This window comes from Lepisosteus platostomus, chromosome 10 (genome assembly GCF_059453375.1).
Source record: "Lepisosteus platostomus isolate fLepPlt1 chromosome 10, fLepPlt1.hap1, whole genome shotgun sequence".
NCBI classification, from domain to species: Eukaryota; Metazoa; Chordata; class Actinopteri; order Semionotiformes; family Lepisosteidae; genus Lepisosteus; species Lepisosteus platostomus.
In genome coordinates this window covers 48,457,663-48,476,813 of record NC_142620.1, presented here as the reverse complement: position 1 = coordinate 48,476,813, position 19,151 = coordinate 48,457,663, and the positions used below count along the sequence as shown (strand labels likewise).

Genomic DNA, 19,151 nt, shown 5'->3' with positions numbered 1-19,151 from the left:
TCAGGCAAAAAGCAAAGTCTTTCTGAGAATCAGCTCACAACTGAATGAATGACGCATAAAATATGTGCTGCCTAATGAAATACTGCTTTCTCACAGCATGCAGAGCCTTCATGAAGAAACAAAAGCAAAACCAAAAAAGAGTATCTTTATAAAGCTATACAGTACACGTAAACCAGACAGCAAGATTTGAATCCATTTTCAGAGAGAAAGCTTCCTGGTAAGGCCTTCCAGAATCATGAGACTATAAAGTGTAAGAGGACATCAGTTCATTGCAAGGCATACACATAAGCAAAAGTAAGAGTCTGTGTCTCTTGTTGCATAAATCCGATAAAAATAAATCACCTGATTTTTGCTCTCCAATCCCCAAATACAATTTTTACTTTATAGAATTTCTGATATAGTAACATAAAATTCAGTATGAACTAATTTTCATGCTGGTAGACTAATGAAAGCTTTTCAGAAGAAGTTAATTCCTTTTTCAATTTTCTTGTAAGGAGAGATTCTGATTGCATATACAGTAACAAGGTAACAAGGCACAAATATAACATTTGATTCGTACTCTTGACATTCTCTTTCACCTTATACTAGCAATAGTCTTGTTTAAATAATGAGCATGTGATGCTTTTGACAGTACTAACTTTTTTCTAAATTAAAAGAAAGAAACACATGGAAGACATTAATCTCACGGTCAGAATGTACTTACATGACAACCTGACTGCAGCTGTCTCAGTTTAAAAACAAGGAACTCAGAAATCATACTGTCAATTAGTGTTTTTACGTGGTAACAGGTTTGATAATCTAGTGTACAAACAGAAAAAGTATTCAGGCTACAGTTTCATGTTTTTAACTTAATTTTTTACCACATTCACATTTCGAAAATGTTTACATTAAAAATGTTTTACCTTCTCTCCTCCTGTACTCCTATGAACTGAAACTCTGTAAAGATTCCCTTGAGGTGAAGTGATCTAGGAAGACAGAATACCCTGAATACCCTCAAACCTTTCACTAAAATGCATTGTGGCTGAATAAAAGCTGAATTTCTCTCAGTAAATAGTGCAATCAATTCATCCTTTACCAGACTCAGAAAATTTAGACATGTAACTACTATTGTTATACATAGTTTCATTTCAATACATATATTATATCTTCCTTTGTACCTGTTAAACTGTTGTACATATTTTACTGAGAACTCTAACTCAGCACCTCTAAGGGGATCTTCATTTAATGTCCTCCACAAAGCCTTCTGTGTTATATACTGTTCCAGCCTCTGCACAGAAACAAGACCAGAAATGATCACATTAACAAAAAGTTCTCTAAAACATACCACACTTTAAGGAGATTTTTATTTTTATTGCCTCCTTTAGTCCAGTGAACTGAAAATTAAATGCATTCTAAGACCCAGACATAAAATACTACCTTTTTAGAGTATTTGTACTGCTTTTATCCCCGACATTGGAAATCTATGCAGTCATGTCAAAATCAATATGAAGAAGCAAAGACTAATCACTGCACTGTTCGCTTGCTAGCCATTTTATATTTTCTATGTATTTCAAATAAACTGAATGAACTGAGTGACCTATTGCCCTTTTATCATCTGACTGAACCAGCAAAGCTCTAAACCCCAGGCATGTAATGAAAATCACTTGGCTTTTTTAAACTTAGATTTTTTGGTTTAAAAGTTCATGAATACCCTCTAAGTACTGACATTGCAAATACGTGGATTTGTTTTATGTTTCAATATTTATGACTTGTTTTCTTATATTCTTCTTACATTAAAAAATAAAAAGCAACTTTTCAGAGTGAAAACTTCAATGTTAGCAAGGTAATTAAATAATTAAGAGAATATTATTTTAAACATTTTTGTAGTTTTATGTCACATTGTATTCATGAAATCTTCAAAGTTTATACATTCAGTAATTTATTTTCTATTTTTCTAATGACAACTGAATTAGACAGCTTAATACTCCTCCTTTCTCAATAGAGATCATATGGGATGAACCAAAATGTCAGTAATCTTTTTGTCATACCATGTCTTCCTCTGTTTTACAGACTGTTCTAAAACATTATTGAAATCAATGAATAATCAACAAACTCGGAAATATATAGCACACCATAGTAAGAAATGTATAATAATAGTTAAATGTCAGCATTATTAATATATTACTATTAATAATTAATAATTACTATTATTAATAATATTTTCATATTACATTATAGCGCTGGTTTGCTATCCTTATTTACACTCTGAACGGTACAGATAAGACATTTTGGATAATTAATTCATGGCCAGTGATGAACAGTCACTGCAGTGCATTTCACTGAGGTTAGGGCATCAAAATGATTTGTTAGCATTGTGCTTGATCTCCTGGGTATCTGGAGATGACCTAGTTCTCTCATCAGTGTTAAAAAACATTTACTTTTTTAATGGAAATATTTTACCACTGGGTATCTGCCTGATTCTTTAGACTTTTTGATGACAAAACTGAAAGCAGATGACTTTGAAACATGTAGACATGTGCTGTTTGTATCAGTGTGTGTGCTATGCTCCCACATTTTGAGCCTTACTCACAAAACTATTATAGAGCATAGGGGGTTCTGGAGGAAATCGAAATACTGTGGGTGTTTGTTATTCACAAGCACATAAAGCTGTAATTTGTGTGATGCAACAACAGTCAATTATGTGGTCTTTGCATCCTAAGATTAGAGGGGGAAAGATATTTAGCTATCCTATTCTTTTAGTAGTTTTTAAATGTGGCTGGTTCACTGCAGCTCACATCTTTTCTCTTGTTTTATGTAGTGCTGTGGGATTTTAATGCTCACAGGAAAGACAGAATCTTGGTTGCTTAAGTTCTCATTAAAAATAGATAATAGAACCTACAGCATGATAGCGCTATTAACACCAAATTAGGGCAAGGGTTCAGTACAGGCCTAGAGGAGAGAGTTCCTTTAATGAGACACGAACACCCAACTGCCTGAACCAGTATTTCTTATAAGCCTCACATCAAAGAATATGCCAAGCATAACCATGCTTAGCTTCTGAACCAAGAAACAAGATTGTATGGGTACAGCCTAGAAACAAAAGTAGGAATGAAAGAACAGTACAACAAAAACCCCACTTCCAGTCAAAACCAAACAACAGACCTACAGTATTTTACATACCAACATAAAAGAACATTTTCCATTTTTTTAAAGTCCACCTTTTACACAGAGAAAGAGAGGTCAGAAACTCTGAATCATGACTGAAACCACATAAAAAAACAGAAGTCAAAATTTAAATTAAAAAATTGCCTAGTTGTTGTTGTTGTTGTTTTGCACACTGCCTGTAACCGTAGGAAAATTGGGATAATTCGAATTGTTTAAATGTCTATTAATACTTATCAGCGTTATTAAATAAAGGAACTCACAGATTAATTTTTTGCATCTAATATTAAATAATATTTACATACTTCAATATTTCCTTTTTGTGGGTTTTGGGGGTAAGACAAAGCTGTACTGCAGTGGTTTATTCCATTTACACTCACATATGCCTGGAGCTAAAGACAGCACCCACGAAGGCCATGAAAAGACATCAGTTATCCTGGGAACTTGAATGTATTAACACAGAGATATACTGTAAGTAATACTATTAGGCCGCAGCAAAGCCCATGTAAAATATTTGATCTATTACTACTATATAACATACGTGGAAAAGAAAACACAGGAGATTAAACACTCACATTTAAAGGTAGCATGAAATACTACTCGTTAATTATTGATTTATTTTATGACCATGTTTTTTTTAATTAATCTGCAGTGTATTTTGTATTTGTGGATCTTTTGCTGAATGTTTTCCAAACATAAACAGACTTCAGTTCGACTGTTGTTCAGGCCGTGTGATCTTCACACACGAACTTGGTCAAAACCGAGAAATATGGATACTTTCAGAGCTTTGCAGTTTAGTTTATAACCTGTTTTCACTCTAGGGGTACTTATGAGTGCCTAGACTTCCTAGTTTTCATGCAATTCGATGATTTTACTCAGGTGTGGTGCTAGAAAGATACTACCTGATTCGTAAAAGCTTAGCAGACCTATAAATAAGAAATGGATAGATTTTACGCGTTAAAGTTGAATCATGTTTGCTGTGTTTACCGCGTGCGAAGTTGCAAAGTTTACAACAGGCTGTTTAAAAAATATGTTCAACTATTTTCATTGACCGGGTATTATGTTTGCAAAAGTACATCACGTTTTGTATGTGAATAACGGAGAAAAAATCTTCTGGCATGCGTTTTCTTTCAAGACAGAGACCCGTGTAAGTGCATAGAATGACGTGCAGGAGAGATCCGATTTGCGTATCCAACAAGTAGTAACTCCTTACCTTACAGTCGCCTATACATGATCTGACTGAATATTCCTCTGATAAGTACTTGAGAAAGAGGAAGTCAAACTCCTCATATTTTTCCTGAGCGTGTTGGTCCAGCCTCATGTATGCCTGGATGCAGTTGCTGCAGACATCCCAATCGTCCCCACCGCCTCTACCCAAATCCCAAATCAGGTTCTGAAGACTGCAATTCAAACTGTCTGGGTTAGCCATCCCCAACAGCAGGTCAGAGATTGTATAAGAATCACAAAAGGAAAGGCTAAAATTCCTAAAATAAGCCAGTAATAACCGTGAAGATAACGATGAAGGTGATGTAAATGAAGATCCAAAGCCTGGTTTTTGCAAACGCAATTTGGTGCAGGCTGACTCCAGATCTTGGTGGTTTTGAGCATCAGTGCAATGAGGACTTGGAGCAGCAGATTTGGTCGAATTGCTTAGAAAAATATCACACTTCCCCTCATTTAGTACTAGATGATCCCCATCAGTTGCTTTGCTCCATGCTTTACGAAAGCCCCTATCCTTGCACCTCAGTTTTACTCCAGCACACAACCACAGGTGATCAGAAAGAAGGACAGTGAAAAATAAGAGGGATGCCAAAGACATTCGCCATTTCTGTGCCCTCTCGGAATCGGCGCAGGGTTTGTCGTTTTGTTTGGGTGCACAACAGATTTTTAACACGGCATCATCTTCCCTTCGATACATCCAAGCACCCCTGATCATATTTTAGGGGGAGACAAAAGCGATCTCCAGTTGGTTTTTCTCCTCTCCAATTTTTCCCCCAAAACAATGTCACCTACCTCCTTTGCAACATGGTGATGGGCAGCATTTTTTCTTGTGATGAAATAAGAAATCAATCCACTTTGCCCTCCTCTGCGTTTAAATTTCAGGACGATCCATTGCAAAGGAAAAAAAAAAGCCCGACAGAATCTTCCCTATACACCCATAATTTCAGAATGTTGCAAAATCCTGTTCAGCATCCTCAACATCCCCCTTAGCAGCTTTCGGGAAACGCATAGCACTTATAACGAATAAATCTCACAACTGTCATCCTTAACCAAGAGGATAGGTCTTATTTTTTCTTCCGTTTCTGATGCAAAAGGCTGTATTTGCTTCTCGTCATCCTGATTTTCCCCCCTTCTGCTCCCCTTTTCAGTCTGTCGCCATCTTCAGCTTTGCAGAGAACACCTTGAGAAATTGATTAAATTGAGGGGGGTGGGGAGTGGTGGGGGGGCGCCTGCGCGCTCGCTCAATTCTGTAGCTCCAGTCTCCACTTTCACTTCCCCATTCACACCATCTTCATTCATTCACCACCTCTCGCTTTCATTCATTCACCGATTACCTCTAGGTTTAATGTGAGGCGTCTTTAAAAAAACCGGACACCGTTTCACACGACCCGATAAAGGACCATCACATCAGCAACTTGTGCTGTTTGCAACTGTATCGTATATTCCTACCCAGCAATACGCTAGAAAGTGTCAGCGTGTCTAACTGTATGCCACCGGATTTTAACCGTGATTTATCCCGCCGCTTCTGCCCATATGCTATCTGATTTAATTAACTTTATGGTACCCAGCTTGTAAAACAATTCCATGCTTATTTTATGTTGTGGTGATCAAACAATTCAACACAACTTCGATCTGGGTGTGTAATGATAGCTCGTTTTTATGACTTAAAATACATGGTAACACTGCCAACGCTTAATGGTGATATCTCAAAAACAAACACACTTCAGCACAAGGTTAATTTCGTCGTGGCATATTTAGAAGAGCAATGCGTTGTTTCATTTAACGACTGGCCTTGCATTAAAACGCTAAATAATCTCTGTTGAAAAGTACTTTATCGATGATTCATTTCAAAATGAGAAGTGTTGCTCCCATCAATCGCATTTGTGGGAATTAAAATGCTCTTGTAAGCAAATTGACTGTTTTTCCGTTACTGTGAGTAGGTCACTCAAATGTCACATAAATATCATATTCCGTTAAAAGTAACTCAAAACTAAAATAAACCGATAAGTGATTTGATGTTTTTCTCGCTGATATTTGTTTACTCGCTGTACAAAGACGTTTGTTCAAAATGTTGATTTAAGCCTGTTATTGAAGGTAGTGGGAGCAGCACATTTCCTTCGGTTACTTCATTTTTCGATACCGTTTCTTATAAGGCTTTCCTTAAGTACGTTACTGATGAAAATTGAGTTTCTGTTGGAAATGGCCATTCCTGTCTCATATTCTCACATGTTCATAGATTTTAGTTGATAAAATGTATCCGGTCGATTGAATTATTTTTAACTACGACAGGGCAAATGTAACTCAAGTGCGTCCCAAACAACTGGTGCTGAAGGACAGCTCCTACATTTAACCTCTAGAGAGACATTTTCGCCACAGATTCTACCACCCCATTACACTTATTGGGTCCTGAAGGATATTTACTGGGACGCAGCTTGCTAATACCGATAAATGTGAATTCTGTGAATTCTGTGGAGATCTAAGCATCAGATACACAAATGCCCAGGAAAACGATGGTATTTTAGCTTGTTGGTAAATAAATTCATCTCAAAATGTAATACTTTAAGTGCAACGATTACATTAAAAAATGTGGGTTTTTTTTTTCCCCAGAAGCTGTTTATTTGCAGGCGAGTTTAACAAATGGTCGTTGGAATTAAGGTAACGTCAGATCACTCATTTTTTAGTTCAAATGAAATATGTGCCAGGATAAAGATTATACCCTTGTCCTAAAATGCATTTACTGAAAATTAAATAAACTGAAAGCTGCTATTAACAACGTTGAAGCACTGATGTATGATAGAGAAAATCGTTAAAACGGAGAGATCTGTGAGAGGAGTTTTTTTGCTTGGCTAATACTGCATGAACATGCATAAAGCTGTTGAATTGTGTTGCATTTGACTTTGTTATGGATCAGTCTATGCTAAGAATTGTTTTAGTTCAGGTGGGTAGCTGCGCTAGCATGCGTAGGCTGCAAAGGAACAAGTAATAGGTTTATTCCATGCTGAAAAAAAGAAGAGAGAAAACACAACGTTTCGGCCGTGGAGCCTTCTTCAGGTGTGAGAATTGTTTTGCTCATGTCAGTAAGGAGCAGGTTCACTTCTTAAATAGGAAGGAACTGTTTCATGTATAAGTGCTGTTGACGGCAGTGTACTCTCCATTCTTTGTTTCAACTTATATATATATACAAGGCAGACTCTGTATACTTTACACTGATGACAATATTCACATATTTTGTATCATTTTTCATGCACCAATATGTTTCATACAAATATATGGGGGTTGGGCACAGTAGTCCAGTGGTTAGCATTGCTGCCTCACAGTGCTGAAGCCCTGAGATTCTATTCAGGACTTGCGTACTATCTTTATAGAGTTTCTACGTTCTCCCCGTTTTCACTTGGGTTTCTTCCAGGTTCTCCAGTTTCCTCCCACAGTCTAAAGACATACTGTACTAGTAGGTTAAGTGGCTTCTTGGAGTATTGCCCCTGGTGTGAGTGTGTGCATATCTGTGTCTGTGTGTGCCCTATAATAGACTGGCATTCAATCCAGGGAGTACCCCATCTTATGTCCATTGCTTGCCGGGATAGGCTCTAGTTCTCCTGCAACCCTGAATTGGATGAAGCAGTTAGACCATGGATGGATGGATACATGTACATACTTATGCTAGAAGATTGAGATATATTATTCTCCTTAGTTTAAGAGTGGAAGCCAAGAAACATGTAATATTGTGAGAATTGGGTCATTAGTTGTACATTTTGCTTTATGTTTCACATGCTGAGTATACTTATGCAAAGACATACTGATAGGTTAATTGGCTTTTGAACAAAATTGGCCCTAGGTGTGTGTGTCTGTCTGCCCTGCGATGCACTATCGTCCCATCCAGGGTATGTCCTGCCTTGCATCCTCTGTGACCTGAATTGGATGAAGTGGTTAGATAAATGGATGGATGTAGTGTATATAACAAAAGCATAGCACAGAAAATTGTTTTCTGTATAACATATTTACATGTTCATAGGGTAGTACATCTCAAGATTGAAATACAGCTTTGAAATTTTGAAAGAGATAAGCATGCTGTGTAATAATTCCCACTTTTTCAATGTTTCAGGCATCATGCAGAGCATTCAATCTGGAGAGTTTGCTGTTTGCTGGCAGCCATGGCTAACATCTGATTCACCCATGACATTTCAGAGGGATCCAGGTGAAGTGATTGTCATGTGCAATCCAATATTTTGATCTGTTTTGAAATACTGTTTTGGCTTGTATGCGTCTGTCATCATGAAATGAGTTACACCCAATGAACCTAGAAATAAATCAAACCAACAACTACAAATTCCAAATCCCCCAGTGTAGTGGTGGGTTTCTGTGAGATGAAAGGAAAAGGATCTGTCAAACAAAAAAAAAAATCACCATCAAGCTCTGGCTTTATTTTTTTGAACTTCTGACTAAACACAGCCCTCAGAAGTACTGTACATGTAAGTCTTGACACTTCACAGAATTTAAGTTTTACTTTAATCATGTAAAGGTTACTAGACCCTCAACAACTAAAACAACTTTGATGGAACCACCACCTGGAAGTAGGATTAACTTTTATTTGTGGGCCATTCTTTTCCATGTCCATGTGAGGTTCTGTGCTTCCTTTTATAAACAATTCAGTTTGATTCATTTGTCTCTGGGCTCTTGCCAGCATCTTAACAGTCTTGAATATGTAGGTCATGCTACATCTCAAGCAATGCTAAAAGGTTTCTGATAAATTTATATATGTTTCTCCATCTTTTTATAATGGTAACTTTATACTGAACTTGGTCTCACAATCTTGGTTATTAAAAAAAGCAATTAGCTTTCTCCTCATAGTGTCATCTTGGCTTGAAAATTGACTCTGTGATAATCTGTCAACACTTACATGACAATGAACTGAAGAATTAGTTATTTGCAGAAACCATACCTTTCTCCCATGAATAGCAATTATTTACAAAGGTAAAGCATGTAATTGTCTGAATCCATTTGTCTATACATGTGATCACCTATTGCAATTTATTTTTTTAAGTATTATATCTATGAAGGCTTTATGATGGTTATTGACATTTTCCTGTTTTATGTAATATGAGAATGTACTGAATGCGACTTTTTTAACTTTAAAGTAATGATTATTATTTATATGCATGATTAAAGCAAAAAGATGTTACCTTTGACCACAACTTTATTACTGAAATATATTCTGAGGAAAGTATTAACTTTCAAATTCAGTGATACAGCAGATTTCCTTTCATGTGCGATCTCTATTTTGAAGAGATGAAGTAGGCTATTGACCACAGTTGTGCCATATACTGAAATATACCAGTGCTGGAGAAATGGTGTATGTAGTGTTAGCATTACTGTCAATTAATAAGACATAATTATGTAATTAATTATATTTTTCAATGCAATAAAACAGTTTCTTAAAAGCTTTCAGGTATAATTCACAATACTGATACCTCATTTTTACTGCAACATCTGTGCTAAAGGATAGACAATTCTGCCATTTGCTTTCTAAAACAGAAAAATGTTTGCTAAGGTATACTTATAGCTGTCAAGCTCCCTATACTTATTCTAGAAACTGAAAGGTTTAGGATAAGCCAGGGCTGAGCTAAATGAAACACTTTAATTTATTACCATAACTATTCTCGTGCCGTATAAATTAATAGACTGCAATGCTATTAAACAAGTTTATACATTACTGCTCCACATAGGCCTTTCTGACACAATAGATAGATATTTTTCAGTTTGATTACATATACAGTATAGTATCTATATAGTAGACAAATTAGTTACATGTTTTCCTCTTAGAAACAAGTATGGAAACAAATGTTATACTGTACATCTGTTTTGTCCTGGTATTCCAGTAAAACATAGAAACTAAAGCTTTATAATATTGGTAAAATTAGAGAAAATAATAATAAAATATGCAAGACCATAGCACAATATAGCCTTGAAAAAAAACTCCAAAGACTCAGTTCAAACAAACAAATGTCACGGATACAGTTAAGATTAGGCATGAAGGCTATCAGTGAGGCCTAATAGGGAAACAGATTGTATTCTTTACATGGATTACCAGGATCATAAACACAAAATAGTGGAGTTGAAAATGCAGGTGTATTCAGTTCTGACATGTCTTTCTGAAAGGAATTGTGGCTTATTTTGTTATGTATTTTCTCATTTAAAATGTTTCAAGCGAAACAAAAGGGAAGTCAAATGCTATTAAAGTGCTTATCCATCATGTATTAGAGCAAGATATTAATTAAACATTAAACCGATTGTAATCTAATGTCAAAAGTAACACTTTAACTGTAAAAAAAGAGTGTTGTGAATAAAGTAACTTTTCCCAAGGTTTTTAATAACTGAAATAAATAAAAAATATTAGAAAATTATCTGACAGGCCTGATTTGAAAGGTGAAGTTCTGTCCTTTTAGCATTTTTCTCCAGTTCAGTGTCTTATCTTAGCTGCACTACTGCATTATAGTGACACTTGCTGGATAGAAAGGATTGTTGCAGCTGCAGATATCTACTAACCTATGTTCTGCAATTGACTTACCTGCAGCAGAATTAATGCCTAAACATCACTGGAGTAAGTTTAGTCTTGCAAATGTGTCCTGCTCTCTTTTTACCAATTTACTGTACTCAAAGATTTAATCAATGATAAGTGGTGACTTACAAGAATATTCTCTACCATTCTATGTGGTTCTGAAAAGCATTAATGTTTGTTTATTAGTAGCTGTACTTAATCCATGAAGGCATTTGCATAATGATTGAATACACCAAGAAAAGTTAGTAGTATCCTAAAATGCATAGAAAGGGTTTAATCCAATTGTAGAGAAACAAGTTCACTTATTCTCTTGGATAATTAAACATGTTGGCTTATACTGTACTCACTGAACTACTGTATAAGGGGATGCATGTATCCAGCACACTGATTGTTCAAGGAGTTTGATGTCATGATTTTTTATAGCACATTAACATCTGTTGTTGTCTTCTTCAGTGCACACTAATCTAAGTGGCTCCACTTCAGTCTATGTAGCTTACATGTTACTTTTCTTTTCAGCACAGTTTCATCTTTCTGTATTCAGTACAAACGAATTGTGTATTAGGAAACATCTATACAGTTTTGATAGTTGCTATAAAAATCACACTAGATGCATGAACTCATATTCTACTTGTGGCTCAACTGACTTATTAAGTCTCTAGTGTTCCTATAATGTATTACCACTACTGACAATGGGATTATTTATTATGCAGATATACTAGGGAGACAAATATAATACATGGTGGAATAGGAAAATTTAGTTTAACCTCATAGACTGTGGTTTTATATTAACAGGTTATATGACAGTTGTTTATCAGACCTTTTAAGGGTTGCAACATAGTTTTATATAAAAAAACATCACCCCTGGAATCTTGTGAAATTTGATGCACTTTGTATTTGTCTGATGTTATGTGCAAAACCTCAGATAGCTCTTTCTTTTTGTTCTATCTTGTCAGAGCTTTCTTGGTTATTATTTTTTAATAAGTTTTAATCTCAAATGCAAATAATTGGTTGAAGTAACATCAACCAATAAGGATATATTTTCAGCAACTCAAAATAGAACATTACATCAAAATAGAATGATCTTTAAATGATACATGACTTTAGAAAAGTGGAATCTTAAACCAAGATTCTGGTGCTCTCTTGCATTATTTCTTCATGCAGATATTCAGAACTCTAATGGCCTGAAAAACCTTCTGTCTTTCATCCAGAAATTATTGGCAGACTACCTACATTCTTCCCACTAATGTATAATCAGTATGAAAGCATAAATATGCATCAACATCTCTCACAAAAAATGATTCAAGAGCAGTAAAAAAAATCTGATTTTCTGCTTGAGAAACTCTGATCAACCATACCACAATATTTATTACAACCACACCACAAGATTTTATTGGTGGTCCTGAAGCAGGTAACAGCATGAATGGCTATTTCAAGGGTGTTAAGTGTGCACTTGAAAGTCATTCTTCTATGTGCTTATAGAAGGCCTTAAATATGTGCTTATATGAGGCCTTAAATATGTATTCTTCCTTCTGTATGATTACAAACTGGTAGTGGTTCAGAAATGCTTAAGGGGTTATGTGATGTCAAAACCTGATTAAAATAAGCAGCTCTCTGCCAGGCCATTTAAATAATGAAAACTGTTGCAATGACAATACAAACGTACGTCTCAAGTATTATAGCTTAAGTAAAAATATTTTGAACCTAGAGAAATGTTTTAGACTGCTCAGCACAAAAAAATGCAATATAAAATAAGGTAACTGAGCAGAAGAAATTGTTTTCTAGCACTACTGCTCACCTTATGATTAGGAGGAACATTACATCTCCAACAGAAGGCTGAGTACATCGCCAAAGAGGAACCTTTGCAATGAGACATTACATCCATAAGTCATTGCATACACTACATTTAACTAGATTGGCCCTGGTGAAACTGGACCTTGAAGTTGGACCAACACTTAGAAAAGTGTTGTTCTGTTACTGAACAGGTTTCAGCCCATTAATTTAATAAAACAATAGTAATCACCAGCAGATACCTATAAATATGTATACAGTATATTATGTTAAAAAACTGATGTTTACTCAGATCTTTGTAAACACTGTTAAAATTGAGGTAATTTCCTTAGGCTTGTTAACATATATGTACTGTCACACATTTATGATTTCTTAGCCAGTAAAATCTCTTAATTGTAACTTTATATAAGATTTGAATAATATGTTTTTAGTAATTTCAGCTCTATTTAAAGTACTTGTTATTAATGTATTTATAAAGAAGAATTGATTTTTAAAGGTCATATAAGTTAAAGCAGGTTTTTCACAGTGTTATTGCTTAACCAATTTGGAATGTGTGTGCAGCATTCCCAATACTGCCTCAATGGACTAGTATTGTCCATATAGAATGATGTATGTCTGATATTTCTTTGGTATCTATTAAAAGCAAGTGTTACATTTAGGCACAGCATTAAAAAATGTCAGGACATCATATCTGTTCACGTGTTAAGTTCTAAATACTTAAGAAGGTTCATTTAGTTATGCACTATGTTCTGAGATTTGGTGAAGCATCAGAAGTATAAGGTGTTGTTACTGCTGTTCTGATATGTTTAAAATCCCACTTGCAGTTTATAACTCTGACCTTTTAAACAATATTCATGTGCCCTTATTACTATTAATTTTTCATATTGGCCTTTTCTCTTTTTACTGTTATGAGCAGATATAATCAGTTATCTTCTTAGCTACTGTGAATGTCCATTTTCTTTCAATAAACATAGAGGCACATCTAACATCCCACTGAAATGCTTATCTTTTGTCACACCAGACATCTCTCTGTTGACATAATGCTCATGCTTACTTTAAATTAGGCTTTACACAGTCTGCATAAAAACAGATACACAGGTGTTCGTAACACAAGTGCATATTATGGTATGAATGTTGTTATATTACTTTACATAGCCTTGAAGAAGGTATTATGAAGTTATTATGCAAGCTACATAAAGCCTAATTGAAACAAAGTGTTACCAACAATCTTTTTCATGTCATTTTTATTTGTTGAGCGTTTAGTTTTGCATGGCATGTCACTGTTAGAGATTCACCATCTGCAAGAAAGAAGATTGCTGTAGCCATAAATCAAACATCTCAAACTTCCCTCTTGCAGGGCTTTCAACAGTTTGTTTTTTTTTCTCATTGAAAGAGTAAAAACCGCAAAATAAATTTACAGTACAGCAAAATCTGTAGTTCCATGTTTTTACAGACACAGATATTCCATCCGTTTTCCAATTGCTTCTTCCAATTCAAGCCAGGCAAGCAATGGGCATAAGGCAAGGTACATCCGGATCAAGACCCCAATCCATCAAAGGGCAGACACACAGAAACAAATATAGACATGCACACACTCACACTTAGACGCTATTTTTTTTCCTCCAAAATCTTAAGAGGTGTTTTTCTAGATTGTAATGTAGAGAACATTGATAATTAATTTTGTATTCATAGTTTGACTGACTGATTATGCTATGCAATCAAAATGTATTCCAGGCATGAATGGGTTGTACAATACATGGCTTACATACAGTATGATAACATATATGAACATTGCATGTAATTAGGATAAACATTCAATAACAAGAGAAGCTAGAAGCACTGTCACAGGGAATGAATTGCAGATAATTCCTCTACTGACCAATTTATAGTACTCATGTTTATAAAATTTGTTAAGAATATGTGGATTAGGGATCCACTTAATAATATAAAATCATAAAATTCATTAAATTTTCTCCCACTCTGCAAAATCTAAGCAGACCACTAGCAACATAATAATATTCTGACCTTCAAGTTCAGATTTAAGTGATTAATTGCATAAAACTGTTAATTACATAAAGACCTTAACAGCATATTCTAGTACACAGAGAAAAATAGACTGGGGCCTTGTTGTTTGCAACCTGTAACGCATGATCTGGCTTTGAATGTTAAACAGAAAACATTATGACTACAGAGTGACTCATTGTTAGGAAATTTAAAGGGCTACATCACAGGTATCAAGAACCAAAGTTCATCATTACATTTTATCTTAGGTTTGTATGGGTAAGGAAAAAAAATGCTTAATAGACTAGTGAGTGCAATATACAGTAGATCATACATGTGCATATGTATTTTTGAATTTCTTGCTGTATGTTATAACGTAGCTTTTATTTTTCTACAGCAAGAGCAGCATCCTATAATTATTAATGTTGATTCAAGGGGCAGAAATGCATTTCAAAAGATTCCAGGAGCTCTCAGCAGCTAAAGGTGATTAATGCTAACACTTCCAAAATGATCACTAATTGAATGCCTGTAATTACTGGGGGTGCAGTGAAGAGAGAATTTCCACTTCAAATGTTTGACAGCCATTGTCTGAAGTGGATATGCATATTATGAAAGCTGTTTACCTTTTATTTTATGTCTTCTTTTTCAACTACAGACATCTACTGTCACTTTCAGCACAGTGGAAGAGAATACCAATTGGTTTGAATGCAGTCTTATGTAGCCAGTATAACAACTTCATAAAGGCTACATGAGCATCCTTAAGATTTGAAATGTAGATTTGAAATTAAGGATTTGTCTGAAAGGTATATACTGTAGGAACTCATGATGACCCTTCAGCTCTAACCCCAACACTAATTTTACCACATCCTATGATCTCTCTTGTGAGCTTTTGTATTAATACGCATGTAGGTGTTGTGTCTTTTGGAACAAAAATAATAAATTATTTAAGATTAAATTCATATAAAACATGGTTAAAGAGAGTTCTTTAAGTTAACCAAATTATATTAAACTGATTTGGCCTGGATAACCCTGCATAAAAGAAGAAAGCCCCATTCTCCTACAAGTATGAAAGGTATCGCATCTGAGGAAAAACAATTTTAGCTGCTCTTGGATTGCTTATTACCAACAGCAAAGACTCACCTGCTTTTAAAAAACAGGAAGACTCATCTTTTCCTTGTTGTTTTCTCCTGGGATCTTGTTAATGAGCATTCCAAAGCCATTAGTAACCTGAGTCAGGACCCCAGTGAGTTGGGCAAAGACTAGTGACCTTGTCTTTCCCAAGCAAGCAACTCTCTTAATGCATGCTTGTTGGCAGCACAATTATGCTCTGCACTCTCGCAAACACATAATCACACAATAATAATAATAAAAATTGCTTACACTTATAAAGTGCTTTTCTGGACACACCACTCAAAGCACTTTACAGGTAATGGGGACTCCCCTCCACCACCACCAATGTCTTCAGCATCCACCTGGATGTTGCGCCGGCAGCCGTAGTGCGCCAGAACGCTCACCACACAACTGGGGAGGAGAGCAGAATAATGAAGCCAATTCATAGATGGGGATTATTAGGAGGCCATGATTGGCAAGGGCCTACTCTTTTTGAGAAACACCCTGGGATTTTTAATGACCACAGAGAGTCAGGACCTCGGTTTTACATCTCATCTCAAGGACGGTGCCTGTTTACAGTATAGTGTCCCCGTCACTATAATGGGGCATTAGGACCCACATAGACCACAGGGTGAGTGCCCCCTGCTGGCCCCACTAACACCTCTTGCAGCAACCTTAGTTTTTCCCAGGAGGTCTCCCATCCAGGTACTGACCAGGCTCACACCTGCTTAGCTTCAGTGGGTTGCCAGTTGTGAGTTGCAAGGTGATATGGCTGCTGGCAAGACACTGCAGATCTGCAGTAATGTATGTTTAAAATTTTACACCACACTGCTCTGCTTCTTGCGATCCATTCAAATCTCTTCAAAGCACCAGAATTACTAAGATTAACTTTTCTAGGTTTATGCTTTTACACAATCAAAAAACAGCTGAACTAAAATTCCTGTGCCTGAAAGAGATCCAGCGATCAAAATGCTGGAGTAAAATTATCATGTTACTTAATTAATGTGGAATTAAATTGCCATTGAAAAAGTTGAATATTTCTGTTCTTTAAACATTAAAAATGTATTTAATTCAGCATGTTTTCTCAGATTTTATATATTTTTCAGTCACTGAAAAAAATCTTTGGAGCTCCATTTGAAAGAAAAATGAATACAGTATACTAAACTGTATAAAAGTCTCAGACTTCCAACAAGTGTTTTTTTTTTCATTAGCTGTAGACCATTATGGATGGGTCATTTTACCAATTGCTTTAAACACAAGGTTTCATATTAGAATTTCAAAAGCTCCTATTAGTAACATTTTAAATTGCTGTTCCAATATGTACCATAAACAATACAGCTGAAAATAGGTTTTCTTTAGCCATATAAAGCAGTCTATGTGAGTTTCAGTGCTTACATTTTCAAACAGCACATTATATACAGAATACAGAAAAAAAACTACATAAAAATCAGGCCATGCTTTAGTGAAGGCTTGCACAGTATTGTCACAGTTGTTTTGTTATCATAAGCACTTCTGAATTCAATCAGCTCCGTAATGACTTACATTGAGAGATGCTTGCAAATGTCAGTTAGTGAAGCCTGCCTGAAATTAGCATCTGTTCTGCTTCTAAAGAATGCTGCATAGATGCACATAAATTCCTGATAAAATGGATAACAGTTGTTATAAAGGTATTTGCTTCTGACAAAGCAATAAGGGAACCTTCAAAAAATGTATTCATCCATCCATTTTCTAACTGCTTCTTCCAGTTTAGGGTTGTGAAGTAGCAAGAGCCTATCCTGACAAGCAACAGGTACAAGGCAGGTTACAACCTGGATGGGATGCCAGTCAGGGCAGACAGACATGCGCACTCTCAGAGCAGAGCTAACTTTCCCAGCAGCCAATTAACCTTCCAGTATGTTTTTCGACTCTGGGAGGAAACCAGAGCACCCAGAGGAAGCCCATGCGAACACAGGGAGAGCTCCATACAGTCACATGAAGTCTAAAATTGAACCAAGGGCCCATGCGTGGTGAAGAAGCAATGCTATCCACTGTGCCACCATGCCCTTCACCTTCAAAAATGTGAAGTGTATATTTATTCGTTTAAAAACACAAAATGAAAATGTTATGCTCAATCATGTTCAACAAATTAATATTTGAACTCTATTCAGTCTTACTGATGCATATCATAAGTTTAAAAATTTCAATTAACTTCATATCAAACCTTCTTGTTTTAAAGCAGGTTATTAAAAACTACACCATTAAAAAGCAATTTTTGTTTTTCTACAATCTTGACACAAAATGGGGCAATTACTTATGATGTTGTATGCATTTAAATGATCACCATTAGCAAACATCAGCAAAAATCTTAGAATTGATTACAGAGTCCAATTATGGAACTATTGATTTTGCAAAAAAGAAATGACATACCTGTAGCTGTTTCATAGTTTTCATATGGGCTTTTTGGACTGTATACTGTTGTGACCTCACAAAAACATCCATGTACAGTACATTGACTGCGAATAAAGTAACAAGCTTGAAGCTTGTTTTTTCCATCTTAATTAGCTTATTTTAGAGCCTCTTGCTCATTAATTCTGAAATATTGCAAACTAGTACACAAAGGTAGTCTTAATCGTAAGTCATAATTGTTGTCAACAGCTCAGAGGAAGATTTGATTTTTAGTTCATTAATGAAAAGACCAAACTTATTTCTCTCACAGCCCAGGAGAGAAGAGACTGAGGGAGATGAAGGGAACACTGCCAATACAAAATAAGGCTGGAAAAGAGAGAAACACTACAGAAAGAAACACTGCAGTTTCTGATACAAACACTTTGTTAATGGACAAAGAGTTAAAACTAACAGAAGGACCTAGAGTAAGATTAGAATTCACTGTGTTCTCATATAATTAGGTTTCCCTTATCTAAGATTCAGACCACATTCTAAAACCTGCTGAAAAATGAAAAAAAAAAAAACTTGAGTACTATTGTATCCATGGTAAATACAAACAGCCAGCAGCACAGCAGGTGACAAGTCTGTGATAGGGAAGCCCACCCACAGTCTGTCTCAATTTCTCTGCCTGGGTGGTTAGGTATATAGTCTATTTGGGGACAAGAGCTTTTCTCAATTATTTTTGCATGAATCTTTGTGCTTGCTTGGCTAAGCAATTAGTCATTTAACATTTTGTCACATTTTACACTTCATGCTTTTAGATGGCTACAGACAGGCCTTTTCACTAAAGCAATATTGAATTTTAAATGTTTTCCAATCTAAAGTATGTTAAGATTGCTTTCTCATAAACATTACGTAAAAAAAAGCAGCAAAATGCAGAGTATGAATGCACTTAAATAAAGACACTCTCTTA

The 19,151-nt window shown here is 35.6% G+C and overlaps 1 protein-coding gene across 1 annotated transcript in view; it reads right to left on the bottom strand.

Annotated features, from left to right (window-relative positions):
* nalf2 (NALCN channel auxiliary factor 2) overlaps positions 1-5,621 on the bottom strand; it is a 115,076-nt gene extending 109,455 nt beyond the window's left edge. Inside the window, exon 1 of the mRNA XM_088596801.1 lies at positions 4,355-5,621. Within this exon, the coding sequence (XP_088452927.1) occupies positions 4,355-5,077 (723 nt within the window). The 5' untranslated portion in view covers positions 5,078-5,621. The remainder of the gene's footprint in view (positions 1-4,354) is intronic.
* Positions 5,622-19,151: the final 13,530 nt, after the last annotated feature.